Source organism: Schistocerca cancellata, chromosome 3 (genome assembly GCF_023864275.1).
Source record: "Schistocerca cancellata isolate TAMUIC-IGC-003103 chromosome 3, iqSchCanc2.1, whole genome shotgun sequence".
Lineage (NCBI taxonomy): Eukaryota > Metazoa > Arthropoda > Insecta > Orthoptera > Acrididae > Schistocerca > Schistocerca cancellata.
In genome coordinates, this window is record NC_064628.1 from 392,575,146 (window position 1) to 392,591,973 (window position 16,828).

The following is a 16,828-nucleotide window of genomic DNA, read 5'->3' on the forward strand; positions in this document are numbered from 1 at the left end:
ATTAAGGTATAATGAGTTTATAAGTCTTCTGGTTTTCCAGTCCACTCTCTTTTCCCTCATAATAGTCGCCAGCTTGTCCCAAACCACATTGTCAAATGACTTTTCTAAATCGATGAAGCACATATATAGGTATTTCCCTTTTCAATAAACCTTTCTCCCAAGATTCGTAGGAGCCCTATTGCATCTCTGGTGCCTGTATTCCATCTAAAGCCAAACTGCTCCTCACTGAGATTCTCCTCCATTACTTTTTCAAGTCTTTTATTAATTATTCTTAACATCACTTTGGCTGCATGTGAAATGAGGCTGATTGTCCTGTGCTCGCTGCATTTCTTGGTTCCTTGTTTTTTCAGTAATGGAATCATTACTGTTGTCAAAAAGTCCTCAGGCCATTCACCACTGTCATATATTTTATTACATAACCTCAATATTTCTCTTATTCCATTGTGGTTCAAGCATTTTAGTATTTCTCCCGGTATTGTATCTGTACCTACTGCTTTGCCATTTTTCATTGCAGCAATGGCAGACTTTACTTCTTCCATTGTGATGGTCGGTCCTTTCTCTTCATCACTTACACTGTTGTGTGATTCAAGCTCCAGAGTTTCTGGTTTGCTATTTGTGTCATATAGCTCTTTTATATATTCTTCCCATCTCTGGAGGACATCGTCACGATCTTTGTACACTACCTCTTCGTCTTTACTCAAAATTTCCATAGTAGCACTTACTGCTCTGTTTTGTTCCCATGTCATAGTCTTTACTCTGTTGTCTAGTAAGTCATATCTTCCCTTCCTGTCCAGTTCTTCAATTTCATCACATTCCTCTTTTAGCCATTTTTTCCTAGCCTGCTCTGTTTCTCTTGGCAGTTCGTTATTTAACCTTCGGTATATCTTTCTTGCATCTTCAGTGTTCTTGTTTTTCAATTTTCTTCTCTCCTCCATCTTGGAAATCATCTCTTGTGTGACCCATGGTTTTTTTTTACCTTTTCCCATGAAATGGTAGGGATATTAAATAACTAGCAACTCAAATTATGGCAAAAAATTTTACTCCATAGGGAAATTGCAACAGAGGATGTGAAGGATTAAATTGTGCTTTCTGTGTGTATGCCAGGAGGACCCAGTTAACATTTTGAAGAAGCTATTTCAGTGTCCACAGAGGAAATGTTGTGCAGTCAATTGCAGAATGTGTCAGACAATAGAATGAATGATTCCTGTCATCAGGGGTCCTAACCGTACATGGGTCATTCTAGCAACTGATCGAGGGTTGAGGAGACCAGCCTTGCTCCCAGAATTTCAATGAAACCCACTGTTTTCAGCGCTGGAGTCTCTGATTCTGATTTGAGTAGAAGGATGATACCAGAAACTTTAAAGATTCTGTGACAAGCTAGGCTGCTATTCCCTGGAATTATGCCCTAGGACTGAGAACTGTAGGGTCCCCTTTAAATGGATCAGGGGTACTCTACACATGAGGAGCTGCAACCCAAATAGCTGTCTGTGTGTGGGTATTTGTATGGAGTGTAGCCATGTATGGAAGTGAAACATGGACGATAACTAGTTTAGGCAAGAGGAGAATAGAAGCTTCTGAAATGTGGTGCCACGGAAGAATACTGAAGATTAGATGGGTAGATCACATAACTAATGAGGAGGTACTGTATAGAATTGGGGAGAAGAGAAATTTGTGTGAGGCATCAAAGGATCACCAATTTAGTGTTGGAGGCCAGTGTGGAGGGTAAAATCTTAGAGGGTGACCAAGGGTTGAATACACTAAGCAGATTCAGAAGGATGTAGGTTGCAATAGTTACTTGGAGATGCAGAAGCTTGTGCAGGATAGAGTAGCATGGAGGACTGCATCAAACCAGTCTCTGGACCGAAGACCACAACACACAACACACATGTGGGGTGCACACAGCCTTCTTCTTCTTCTTCTTCTTCTTCTTCTTCTTATTTCTTTTTTTTTCATTTTTTAAAATTTTCATTTTTTTTTATTTTTTTTTAAGGCTTAGATGATTATTCTCCATTCAGTTCAGATAATGATAGACTAATAGTGGTAGGAGACTCCAACATATTAATGTAAGGTCCTAAGAATGGTCCCCCACAGATGAAAAGATTAAAATCAATGTGCTCAATTTCCAAAACATTCACAACAAAGTCACACAGCTTAAAGCAGCCTAAAAACCAAAAGAGCTCATAAAATATTAGGTACAGAAAGGTGAGTAAATCCCAAAATTACCCCTTTAGTCGTGAAATTTTCTGAGAGGTTGCTGAATATATATGTACATGGAAAGCCAATGGGCTATACTTGTGGACTGAGTTCACAGCCACCGAACCCTGTGGTTCAAGCTGACTAGCACATGAGGAGGTTCAAATGGCTCTGAGCACTATGGAACTCAACTTCTGAGGTCATTCATCCCCTAGAACTTAGAACTAGCTAAACCTAACTAACCAAAGGACATCACACACATCCGTGCCCGAGGCAGGATTCGAACCTGCGACCGTAGCGATCTCACGGTTACAGACTGCAGCGCCTAGAACTGCACGGCCACTTCGGCCGGCACATAAGGAGGAACTGGATATATATGTACACTGTTGTTCACTTATGTGGAGTCTGCAGATCTAGCAAAGGTAGAGATCTAGAGGCCAGGCTTACCAAAGAGGGGTGGAATTTTGTGCAGCTACTGTTTTGTAGGAGCTATTTTGGAGATAGTGGTTCACCAAGTAGTTGGAAGAAGCCTGAGAAGCCAGCAGGAGCCAAAAAAATCATTGTGGCAGTTGTGGCAACCAGTGTGTTTATGTACTGTGAGCCAAGTCAAGTCAGTCACTGCAATACATATGTTGCAGAAAGAGTACAGGGCAAATGCAGGACTGGCTGGCTGTGGTTTCCTCATCTTCAACCAAAGGACTTGTTATACCGAACATGGTCAGAAGCTGTACATCGGCACAACAAATGAGCACTGAATCTGTATTAATACCCCTCATTTCTAGCCAAAGGTATTCCAATCTGGCAGCACAAACCATGACGAGAGGGCTTCATAAGGCAGTGTGACAAAATGGTTCTACAAGAAACTACCATGAGTTTTGGCCTTCACCAACTGTGTTCCAATGCAGGCATTAAGTCCTCCATCTCAGACTTGCCTCATTTCCACTGGTGAACCACCTTCTGGATCATTCAGGCCACAGCAGACTTATGCCTCGGAAGGCAACCATTCAAACCCAGGGCAGTGCAGCTGCTCATCCTCCTGCACGGTGCAGGCACTCCCACTCACAGTGGTGAGTTCCACTTCTGATGGCTTGCTTGCCCTGTAAGAATTGTTGTGGGCTTTTGTGCCCCTGACACACCTTGCCGCCTCCAGCTGTGGTGTGCTCAGTTGGTGCACGTGCCACCACACAGTTGCTAGCTGTCAGCACTTCTCTAGCCAGTTACCTCAGAGCTAGCCTCTGGCTGACTGCAGGTCTCAGCTGTCCACTATCTGCTACCTACCCTACAGACCAGAGGGGGCATGCTTGCTTCAGAGCAGCACTATGAATGTTGTAGAATTAAGCTGAATAAAAATTTTGACTGTTGATGCTATTTACGTGTATTCCAAATGACCAACATCTTGACAATAATCCACCACTGCTATCCATCCTTGCCCCCGTAGATGCCATCCGCCCTTAGCCATACATTGCAAATATCATTTTGAAAATCAGCAAAGTCTTTCAAACTCATGAACCTTTTTTTATCACACAACACTATGTTCTTGCTGTTACTACTGCATAACAAGGCTCATGGCTTTCTCTTCCTTCCTTCTTCCATTCTTTTCCACACTGTAAAGCATGTTGCATCTTTTCTTCTTTGGTACACATTCAATGTTCTTGGGGCAGTCATAGACATTTTGTTTTGTCACTTCCCAACTAGTTCTTGTTTTCCTCTTCTTTTGTCACCATGCATTCCTCATGTTTATGCTGCTTCTCCAGTAGTTTGATCCACTTACCAACTTCAGCTTGATTTAAATTTGTTTTTCTTCCAACCATCATTCTGCCTGGAATGTTGTGTCAGAATCTGCACAACCCTTTACTGTCATTCCACATGCATCTAGCACTCAACTGTATACATCTCCCTTTAGTTTCCTTGATTCAAAACTGATCATTTCCTGTTACTTCCAGCTGGTAGGCCAGCATATTTTGAAGTTCGTAAAAAATTTGATGGGGTGGATCATGCCTCTCAAATAAATGTTGTTAGATCAATTTAAGTGAGATTGAAACCCTAATACTACGGTGCCACTGAGTAAGCTACTTAACTCTGACTTTAATTTGTTTCAGCGTATTCCTATACAGCTTCTTTGATGTTGTTACTGTTCTTGGTTATTTAATGATTATAGAGTTCATACCATTTCTTGTGTGTTTCCTTTACAGTCTTCTCAATTTTGGTAACATCATTATGCACCAATGGTATGTCATCATGCACTACTTCTACATTTTCTTTGTTATGTAAACCTGTGCTTTCTTGGATATATTCCCCACTATCTGCAGCTGCACCTATTTGTGGTTTGCATTGTGTCCTGCATCAAGTTCAGATATTCTTTCCCATTTGTTTGTTCCTAATTCTTTGCATTTTGTTACACATTCTTATGGCTTACAGAGCGTTGAAACAATAATTTATTTTATATCTTCGTTTTTGCTTAGCCATTGCTCTTCCTGTTCTCTTTCCTCCTTCAACCATTGTGCCTCCTGTTCTTTCATTAATTCTGTAAGTTCCTCCTTTCACTCTCTCTCCTCCTTTAACCAGTTCTTTAATTAAATATTTTGTAAATGCTTTAAAGACTTCCATTTGTTGCTTTATTCCTTTTGTTATTCAATTCATGATTTCATAGCCCAGTTCTGATGACCTACAAGTGACCCTGAACGAGGCATACAACCACGTAAGATATTCACTGATTTGCCCCCTTGTTCCATTTTGTTGTCATATTGGTTCCTATTCATCTCACTAAATACTTGTCTTATTTCAGCCATAATAATTAATTTGCAATAGTTAAAGCCTAAAAATAACCATTCAGTTTCAGGAGATATGTAAGTTGGTAGAGAATGTACTGTTGCTGGATTCAGTGTCTGAATGATGTTAACAAATACTGATTTTGATTTCTGCTTCTTCTTATTTTGCAGCTAATAAGCAGAATGCTTGCTGAAGGGGCAGATATAAATGGTAGATACAGAGGTCTATATGAAGGCCCACCATCAAGAGAGAAAGGCCACACTATAAAATGCTTAGTAAGTCTAAGCTCCAAGTAATTTATAAAATTTCATGTATAATCAGTTCATCTGCTCTAGTGAAACACAGAATTTTTATGCTATGTTATTCTTTTTTACAGGGATGCTTTGATTCAGAGCTTGAAGTACATGCTAGTATCTCAGGACAATCTCCTATATTTGAAGCTCTTCGCTCCAAAAAAGTAAGTAAGCTCTTTCTTGACTTTTGTGAAAGTACTGCCCTTAGAGTGCCTCAATTAATATCCTCTTTCGTGGTCTGTTGATGATTTTTGAATTAAAAAAAATTTTTTTTTAGATGGTTGGAACATTAAGGCAACTCTTAAGATGTGTCAAATGCTTACCCCGGACATATATTTTCAACATTTTCCCCCAGATTATGGACTAAGTTATGAACAACCCTATCGATTTTGAGATGATGATAAATGTGTAAAAATTTATGGATTTTTGTATGTACTTGTCTAGATTTTTCCTTAGTTATTCCCAGAATAAAATTTCCTATTTTAAAACTAAAATGTTTTTTTTTTTCACTGCTCTCTAATCCTTGATCTTTATTTGTTATAACTTTTCCTCTTCTATTACTTTGTTAGGATGTGTTTTGGGAATGTTTGTGACCATTCATTTTCACTGTGTCTTCCGAACATAAGTTCTGGTTGAGCGTAATTTTTTGATGAATTGATTACTGGTTCATGATTTGTTTTATGTCAGACGATAATTAAACCACTTACTCCCCTTCTTTGTTACATATAACCTCATGAGCCAATGTAGATCTAAAAAGACATTCCACTTGATCGGCTTTTGAATGGAGTTTCAAGCCAAAGGCTTATTTGATGCTAATCACATGCAGAAAGTTTCTCCATTTTGCACATATAAACTGCTAGCAGCGTCTGAAAGCATTGCAACTGGCTTTCCTATTTCCTTAAAGTAATTTGCTCTGGTGTGTTTAATGAAGAAGTACTGATCTTCCTTTTCACAGCAGTTCCACTTGCCAGTGCACATTGAACGCTTGATGTTACTTGATATCAATTTTTCATTTACAGCTGTGGATAATACCTGACTTCTCTTCAAAATTATCAGTATATTTTTTTACCTTGTCACAGTAATTTTTAGATCAGTGTCGAACACTTCTAGCAAGAAATTTGATTCATAATCTTGTCAGAAATAGCAACTTTAAAGTTTTATTTAGCCTTTCCTTTAGTAACTATCTCCTGTGATGTCCCTTTCTTGGTGTCTACCACTTTCAATTGGACTTGGCAACAGACTTTATCATGTCCTGTAGTGATTTATCAAGTCAGTTTCTGTCTCTTCTTTTTACCATGGCAAATAAACTGCCCCTTTGCAAAATCTTTTCTTCTCAAAGGCCTGCACCAAGAATCAAATTAATATCTCAGTCCTTGGTAAAGATGAATGAATGCTCCATGCAACTTCCTTCAGTTCTGGATTGTAACCTAGCTTTTAATTTTACTGCTCTTGCCTCATTATTCACCTCTACCCCCCCCCCCCCCCCCCCCCCCCCCCCCCCTGCTGCCACAACTGAGTGTCTGATAACTTCAGTGTTAGCCTACACTTTGTTAAACAGTTCAGGAAAAATCACACTCAGTTCTGCTCCTGTGCCTGTGATACTGGTACTGGTATTGCAGTTTTCATTTACTCTTATCCATCATCTCTTGGAGTTAAATGTTTCTACTCTCAGTTCCTTATCATCATAGTGAATTAAATCAATATTCTGTTCATGGCCCATATCTGTTTTCTGGACTAATACCATGGGTATTTTCGCAACCTCTTTCAGTTTTCATTATGTTCATTTTCATGTGGGGTTTGAGTATTATCTAATGGATTGCTGTCCGATCATTGTTGTTGTTGGTACATCTGAATATTGCATTGTGGGCATCTTGGACAACTGTCTGGTCCTTGGTTGATTCAGTGTCCTGGATGATATCTATTTTGACTCTTCTTATTATGTCAGTTTTACCTTTAGAAACCATTCCCATTCTGCGTGTTATTGTTATATTGGAAATGAAATATTGGAGGCCGCTTATTAATGTAAGGCTTTGTGTCATTCTGTCACATGTGAAATTTCTCTATTGCTTGCTTTGAATTTCCACTTCTGTCTGCTTATACATATATTCTGCTGTGTACTCACATGATGATCATCTTCCAAGAGGTCCATACTGCGTACTGTCGAGAACTGACAGAAGTGCAACTATGACTTGATCGCATACCACTGTGTGAAGTTCTTCTGTGGAAATGATGTGCCCCTCCCCCCTTCTTTCTCGATTACTGTGCTGAGATTAGATTAGATTAGATTTACTTTCATTCCAATTGATTCAAAGTGAGGAGGTCCTACAGGATGTAGAATATGTCAGAAAAAAAATACATGACAAATATTTACAACTAAAACAAATAAGCTAATGTACCTACTTTCCACAGGTCCCAAGTGGAATGATCATTTTTTTTCCTTTCTTTTCTTTTTTTTTTTCTTTTTCTTTCTTTCTTTCTTATTTTTTTAAATAAACACTATATGAAAGGATCATTTTAGAACACTCATTTACTAAGATTGCATTAATACACGGAATGTAAATTTTTTTAAATTTATTTATAAGGTAATAATAGAAGGAAACATACCACGAGGGAAAAATATACCTAAAAACAAAGATGATCTGACTTACCAAATGAAAGTGCTGGCAGGTCGACAGACACACATACGAACACAAACATACACACAAAATTCAAGCTTTCGCAACAAACTGTTGCCTCATCAGGAAAGAGGGAAGGAGAGGGAAAGACGAAAGGATGTGGGTTTTAAGGGAGAGGGTAAGGAGTCATTCCAGTCCCGGGAGCGGAAAGACTTACCTTAGGGGGAAAAAAGGACGGGTATACACTCGCACACACACACATATCCATCCACACATATACAGACACAAGCAGACATATTTAAAGACCAAGGTAATAAACATATAATAGAACTACTAGAATACTTATAAACAGTGAACACAGTACTGCACTGATGGTGCAGAAGTAGTTACATTGTATATATCACACTATCACACACACATCATCAGCTCAACAAACATTTTAAAAATCTCTTAAGTGCAAAACAGCCTACAACTAAAAATGGAAACGATCCAAAGACCAATTATGAAGGTGTTTTTATTCATTCTGGGATGAATTCAATACAAAGCAGCAGTCAGGGAGAAATTGTAAGTGAGACGAGAAACATCATTCTTTCAGCCAAAGCATTGTACACAAACTCAAGACTGGTTATAAGTGAATTTCTGCACAGAAGGTCAGTAAGCAGTTCTTATATAAGCAACATAAACAGTGCTATCAGGGAACAGTGTGACGAACTTGGGACAATATTTGTTGACCCAACAAATTTTTAAGTGACAGATGCTTAGGAAAGGATGGCATGCATTTTAACAGACTAGGCTCAATGAATTTCAGTAAAATGGTTACAGACATCTGTAAAATCATCAAGAACAAGGGAAACTGATGCCGTGTGGAGGGGGTGAAAATTCAAAAGTGAAAATTGAAAATAAAAAATATCGTCTAGGCAGACATTCCAATATAAATATAAGTACTAAGAATAGTAAGTTTCAGAACTCGTGTTTAACTCCAAACCTGATGGTATTTCATCAAAATGTACAATCTCTATCCAACAAAGTAAACGAATTTCAAATTTTGTTGGAAAGTGACATGAAAAACTCCTCTGTATTATGTTTTACTGAACATTGGCTTGACAAAGAGAAACTTCATATGCTATGCATTCCAAATTTTGTATTGGGTAGTTAGTTTTTAGTCGTAAATTGTATAAACATGGTGGTAGTTGCATTTATGTTAAGAATAGCATAAATTTTAAATGTATGCCGTATGTTGAAAAATTATCCATAGAGAAAGATATTGAGGTAAATGGAAATGAAATCACAGATGAAAAAATTGCTATAATTTGTCTATACAGGACGCCAACTGGCAATATTAACATTATGTTAAAGAACCTTGAAAATATCTTACACAAGACTACACAAAAAAATAGCAAACTAATTATATGTGGGGATTTCAACATTGACTTTGCAAGTGAGTCTAATCAAAAAACTGCTTTACTGAACCTCTTAGCAACTTTCAATTTAAAGGCTACTATAGAAACGCCAACACACATCACAAAAACCTCAGCCACAATCCTTGATCAAATATTTACAAATGTGCCCTTGAAACATACAACACAAAATTAGGATAAGATTAGGAAAACTGCTTAGTTCAACTGAATGTCTAACTACTACATCTAGGAAATATAATGTAGGTATCAAGTAGGTAAAAAGACGAGGGCTAGTAGAAATCCTTGGATAACAGAACAAATATTGAATATAACTGATGAAAGGAGAAAATATAAAAATGCAGTAAATGAAGCAGTCAAAAGGAATACAAACGTCTCAAAAATGAGATCGACAGGAAGTGCAAAATGGCTAACCAGGGATGGCTAGAGGACAAATCTAAGGATGTAGAGGCTTATCTCACTAGGGGTAAGATAGATACTGCCTACAGGAAAATTAAAGAGACCTTTGGAGAAAAGAGAACCACTTGTATCAATATCAAGAGCTCAGATGGAAAACCAGTCCTAAGCAAAGAAGGGAAAGCAGAAAGGTGGAAGGAGTATATAGAGGGTCTATACAAGGGCAATGTACTTGAGGACAATATTATGGAAATGGAAGAGGATGTAGATGAGATACGATACTGCATGAAGTGTTTGACAGAGCACTGAAAGACCTGAGTTGAAACAAGACCCCGAAGGGTAGACAACATTCCATTAGAACTACTGACAGCCTTGGGAGAGCCAGTCCTGACAAAACTCTCCAGCTGCTGAGCAAGATGCATGAGACAGGCGAAATACCCTCAGACTTCAAGAAGAATATAATAATTCCAATCTCAAAGAAAACAGGTGTTGGCAGATGTGAAAATTACCAAACTATCGGTTTAATAAGTAACAGCTGCAAAATACTAACACAAATTCTTACAGACAAATGGAAAAACTGGTAGAAGCCGACTTCGGTGAAGATCAGTTTGGATTCCGTAGAAATGTTGGACCACATGAAGCAATACTGAACTTACAACTTATCTTAGAAGAAAGATTAAGGAAAGGCAAACCTACGTTTCTATCATTTGTAGACTTAGAGAAAGCTTTTGACAATGTTGACGGGAATACTCTCTTTCAAATTCTAAAGGTGGCAGGGGTAAAATACAGGGAGAGAAAGGCTATTTACAGTTTGTACAGAAACCAGATGGCAGTTATAAGAGTCAAGGGGCATGAAAGGGATGCAGTGGTTGGGAAGGGAGTGAGACAGAGTTGTAGCCTCTCCCCGATGTTATTCAATCTGTATATTGAGCAAGCAGTAAAGGATGGAATGTAGTCGAATTAAGTCAGGTGATGCTGAGGGAATTAGATTAGGAAATGAGACACTTAAAGTAGTAAAGGAGTTTTGCTATTTGGGGAGAAAAATAACTGATGATGGTCAAAGTAGAGAAGATATAAAATGTAGACTGGCAATGACAAGGAAAGCATTTCTGAAGAAGAGAAATTTGTTAACATTGAGTATAGATTTAAGTGTCAGGAAGTCGTTTCTGAAAGTATTTGTGTGGAGTGTAGCCTTGTATGGAAGTGAAACGTGGACGATAAATAGTGTGTGCTACAGGAGAATGCTGAAGATTAGATGGGTAGATTACATAACTAATGAGGAGGTATTGGATAGAATTGGGGAAAAGAGGAATTTATGGCACAACTTGACAAGAAGAAGGGACCGGTTGGTAGGACATGTTCTGAGGCATCAAGGGATCACAAATTTAGCTTTGGAGGGCAGCATGGAGGGTAAAAATCATAGAGGGAGACCAAGAGATGAATACACTAAGCAGATTCAGAAGGATGTAGGTTGCAGTAAGTACTGGGAGATGAAGAAGCTTGCACAGGATAGGATAGCATGGAGAGCTGCATCAAACCTGTCTCAGGACTGAAGACCACAACAACAACAACAACAACATAATAATCAGTCTGGCATACTAAACCACTGTTGCTTGCCATATCTTCATTGGCCCTTTGCACTGCTTGTTATTCTCCAAGTTTATGACCTAGTGAATGTATTACAGCTATTTTTCTGATTAGCGCATCTGTATTTCCATTTTTCTTTCTTAGCTTGTGGGTAACTTTTTACACAAATTCACAGAGTTTTAGTGCTCACCTTGTCAATCTACTGGATGGACCTTCAAACCAAATAACCACTTCAAAGCAGAACAGTTCATCACTTCCTCAAGCTTCTTTCCACACAGGTAGCACCAGAACTACGTCAGACCATACATCAACCTAAGCATTTCCTTTCTATTTTAGCACTATTCGTTGCTGCATTCAACTGGCTCGATGCATAGGTAACAGGGCATTCTTGATCATCAACCTCCTGGCTCAAAACACACCCCATAGTATGATTCAACCCATCACCTGATAATATGAACTCGTTCTGGAAGTCTGGAAACACCAACACCAGACTCAACATTAATACCCTTTCCGACCTGACAAATGCTTTCTGGCATTCTTTCGACCATACAAACTTAATTCCCTGCTTTAGCAGTTTTGAGAGCAGCCTGGCAACAAACAAAAACCTCTTTATGAATTTTCCATAATAATTTGCAAGACTGAGTAATGATTGTAATTCCTTGGTTGCTCATGGTACTGGAAACTCTTGCACTCCCTGTATTAACGTTCTATCAGTTCTTACACTCTCCATGCTAATGATATGGCCCAGATAGTTAACCCCTTCCAGCACAACATAACATTTTACCATTCTGAGTTTCAAATGAGCTGGTTGTAATTTTTTTTTTAACATTTCCCTCAGACATTGTCTATATTCTTGCTTGTCCCTTGAAAAGATAATTATATAATCAAGATGTGTGAGACCTTTACATACTTTCACTCTTTTCAGCACTCCTTGCAGCATCTTTTGGAATGTTGGTGGCACATTCTCCAACACAAACTTCATTCTCGTATATTGCTGAAAATGCGGTTTTTGGTCTGCCTTCCAGAGCATCTTCTAACCGATGGTTATGTATTGTCCCCATCATGTTTGGAATTAGTCAGGCATCTGTCATAGTTTTACTGTTCAGTTGATGGTAACTGCAACAAACCGATACTTCCTTGAGGCATCCGTAGACTTTTTCAGCACGATCGCTATTCCTGTTGGTTTATAAATTCCTCCAAAGCTGGTTGCAATGATTGTGGGGTTCTGTACAGCCTCCTATACATTGCCACTTATTTGGGTTACTGGAATTGCAGGCAATGGCCCTTGCAGGAGAAAAAAAAATCTTGAAATGCTAGCAGGTCCTCCATTTGTGGCCTATCCGTTCCTCTTAAGTGAGTCAGTTTCTCATGAAATGCAGTCCTAGCAGCATCCTGTGCATCATCACAGCCAACACCCCCTGTGTGGCAATCTTCTTCATCTGGAATTTCTAATACAGCCAATAACATTTCCTTTGATAATTTAACATCTTCATTGTCAAAATAATCCACATTGATGGGTACTACATTGCCTCCATCCCTCTCTTCTATGCATACAATACTACATTTCACCAAACAGCATACTACATCCAATATTTCACTACCCTCTAGTGGTTCTAGTATACATAACATATCATCTGGTAATTCAGGCTCCAAATTCACCCATAGCATCTTCCTGGTGCCTTCTGAAACACGGTCATGCAAATAAAGCCTCAGTGTCATTGCTTATGGTTTAACTGGATTGTTTTGCACATTAAGCATTTTTAGCAGCAAATCAACTGTGACAATAATTTCCCTTAGTAGGAATTTTGTCTCACCAGATTTTACTACACATCATTGGAGGTAAATTATGGCATGATATTGATGCAGAAAGGCCAACTCTAGAGTCATGCTGTAGCCCTCACTTACGTGAGACACCACTTCTACACGTATGAGAATGCAGGCTTTCTTGGCAAATCTCGGTGACAAAATCTTCTCTGGTTGACAGCTGAGTCAGTGTGTCATTCTCTGGCAATGTTTCAACAAATTTCTTACTTTCCATCTTCAGGTGAAGTGAAGATAGCACGTAAGAAACTTGCTGAAACATTGCCAGAGAACAATGCATTGACTTGGCTGTCAACCTGAGAAGATTTTATCGTCATATCTACACATTGCTCAAACCTGGTTGCATCGAACAAAAAACTCATCACTACTGACCTGAATGTTCATATATCAGTACCCCATACCCCATGCAAGTTATAACATGTTAGGTAGGTTCCAATGCCTGCCTACTTCCCACTAACTCCCTTGAGGCCACTGACACATGTGCCCCAGTGTCCAACAAAACTTCATGTTTCCTACCATCTATCACACCCATTGTAGCACATTCCATGTCTGCATTCATTTTCACTGCATTTAATTTTATGAGGAACCCTTATTGGTGACTTTGGGGTTCCCTCCTAAGTTTAATGGACCCTTCCTCCCCCCTGGGCCACCTCTTTTACCACCCCAATGTCCTTGTTGGTGACCTACACCTACCCTACTACCATTCCCGTTAAACTGATGGACACTCATTCATGGCTGGTAACACTACCCCTGTTTATCAGCTGTTCATCCACAATTATACTTGTTAATCTATCAATTTCCTTGTATTCCAGTGCCAACCTCACCCCAGCATGAAGATATTTAGCACCTCTGTACATTTCCTCATAGAAATCTCTGGTTCCAAAGCCCTCAGAAAAAATATTGAGTGCTTGCTGCTTTGTCTGTTGTACCACCTCTTTGTTCACCTTGTCATTCTGCAATAACTTTGTAGTTGTGAACATTTAACTTCCTAATCCTATCCACAAAGTCCTCAACTGCCTCATTATGCCTTCTGAACACAGCACTCAACTGCTCCTGAAAACACTGCACACTATTCTGCTCCCTATACCATTGTTCCAACCTCTGTCTTGGTCAAACAAAAGTCTCTGCAGTATGCTACACTTCTGTGCAGATTGCAAATGACTTCACTTCCCCCTGTCAACTCTAACATCGCAATCTGCAATAACTACATGTCCAACAAATCCCCTAAGTTAGACAATGATTTGAGATCTCTCATAAATGCTGCCATATCCTTAGACAACCTGTCAGAGAAGGGACAAATAAGTTTAGCAGTAGCCAGATCCACCCCTTGGACGTGAGACCTCAGCAGTTCTATTTTGTGATCCTTCTATGCCAATATATTATTCACAACCATAATATCCACTCTAAACTGAGATACCTGATTCACTAACGATTACAAAGCCTCCTCACTGGTGACAACTTGTCTCTCTGACTTTGCCTCTGCCATAACTTCACTTATTTTCACAACTCAGTTAAACATGGACAAATAACATAACTAATATAGATAGAACAGGTAGTTGCAGAGTACTCTATCAGCTTACTTCTTATGTCTTACCATGAGTCACCTGAACATCCTATACTGTCTATCTGTGTGCCAAAAATGACTACATGTAAAGCAATTCACTGCTACCAATTCAGTGCAGAGCACACTAACTACACTGCACAGAAGTGAGTAAACTGAATGTGGATCCTATCTTCATTCTTATCTGACACCTCACTGATGCCACATATATCACCTGAGGTTACCAACCTGCCCATCAACCTGTAGCCAAAATGTCACCACCACATACAGCCACACTGACACTGCGGCCAGTAGTCCATGTACGAGTACACGAGCTGACTGATGAATAAAGTTTCAGTTCCGTTACTTTTCTGCTGCCTCACACTTTGTTTCAATTCCATTACTTTCCTGGTGTGTCACACTTTTGGGGCAAGGGTGGGGGGACAGGGAAGGGGAAGTGCAGCATGTGGAAACAATTTATCTAAAAATTGACTTTAGTTAATGTTATCTTTGATATAAACTTGTATTTTTTAATTCTCTCTGTGTCTAGTGCTTTTAAAGGGGTGGAAAAATCTACAGAGAGATCACAAAACTCAACACATTACTGTGCCTAATATGATGTAGGAAAACTGTTGCCAATCAAACCAGCTTCCAGTTGTCTCTTAATGGACATGTACAAGTCCTGTATGGTTTTCAAGGGAATTGTCTACCATTCTTCCTGCAAGACAGTGGCAGGTTCAGGTAATTATGAGGTAGACGGATAGCAATCGTGTACCCTTCTCTCTGAAGTAGATCACAAAGGCTCACCAATATGGAGATCTGGTGACTGTGGTGGCCAGAGGAGATGTGTTAATTCATCCTCGTGCTCACAAAACAGTCCTGGATGATGCAGGCTGGTGCTCTGTCATCTTGTAACACAGTGTCACCATTGGTGGACACACACTGTACCATGGGCAGGACCTGATGAGCCAGTATGGTCACATAACCCTTGGCAGTAATGCAAACTTGCAGAGGTACCATGAGGGCTATAGAAGACCATGATATGGCTGCCCAAGTCATCGCCAAACCCCCACTGTGTGTCGCTCTTGGGACATAATTTTGGCCAGAAGTTATATATGTTGTAAGACGAGATTTGTTTGATCAAATGACATTCTTCCATTGCTCCATAGTTCACGTTTTTTGGCTTCAGCACCATGTTTTCATGACAGGGGCATTTGCATCACTGATGTATGGTTTTGGAATTCCAGCTCATCCTACAATTCCCATCTTATGGAGCTCCCTTCACTTTGTTGTTGTGCTGGTAGGATTCATGAGTGCAACATTCAGTTCTGCAGTGACTTTCGTACCACTCGTCCTCTAATTTTTTGTCACAAACCTCATCAAAGAACATCTGTCAAAAACGCTCAGTACATACTTTCGTCCATGTTTTGAATTAGTGGATGATGTTTTATCACTTTTCTTGTGTGCAATATAAATCTGATGTAGTTTCTCTTGAGGCATCAAACAGTTCAACTAACTTGGTTATGAAAGCACCAGTCATATAAGTGCCAGTAATTTCTCCTCATTTGAATTCACTTAGTTCCAACATAATACTCTCACACTACACTAAACACTGTTCTAACCACAACTGACATTTGCAATACATTGAGAAAATTGCACAGGTGCTGTTTGTGGTCAAATACAACAGCACCACCTGCAGGCTTGGTTAGCATCTGCATTTATGTTCAAGCATGCATTTTTCATGGTGTTTCCATATTTTTGTCCAACCCCTGTATGTAACAGCATAATTTGTATCTTTTGTTGTGAGTAATAAAGTCATTTCAATACACTTAAATGCTGTGTACATTATTATACATGGTGTACCAGTCTTACCTAGAAGATTATAAGTCAGCTGATTTTTCAGTACACTCTCTTTTCCCCAGTTTTCCAATTCACTATCTTTTTCCTCATTAGAGTTGCAAGCTTATCCCAAACTGTGTTAACAAATGTTGAATAACAGAGCTTAAACATTTTTATTAGTGGTTGTTAATGAAGAATACAAACACTATTGATTCTTTCTGGAGTGAAGATATACAAAATACTCTACCATATTTGTCTGTTTTTAGAAGCACAGTTGCAGGTTTTTTTTTTTTTTATAATGAATAAGATCAAAACAAGTTCCTTTACATTACTGTATTAATTCCATTACACTTTTTTAGG

General features: G+C 39.0%; 1 protein-coding gene across 1 annotated transcript in view; it reads left to right on the top strand.

Moving 5' to 3' along the window:
* Window positions 1-16,828, top strand: part of LOC126175117 (serine/threonine-protein phosphatase 6 regulatory ankyrin repeat subunit C-like) — a 357,458-nt gene that overhangs the window by 236,933 nt on the left and 103,697 nt on the right. Inside the window, exons 8-9 of the mRNA XM_049921671.1 lie at window positions 5,133-5,237; window positions 5,339-5,419. Of these exons, the coding sequence (XP_049777628.1) occupies window positions 5,133-5,237; window positions 5,339-5,419 (186 nt within the window). The remainder of the gene's footprint in view (window positions 1-5,132; window positions 5,238-5,338; window positions 5,420-16,828) is intronic.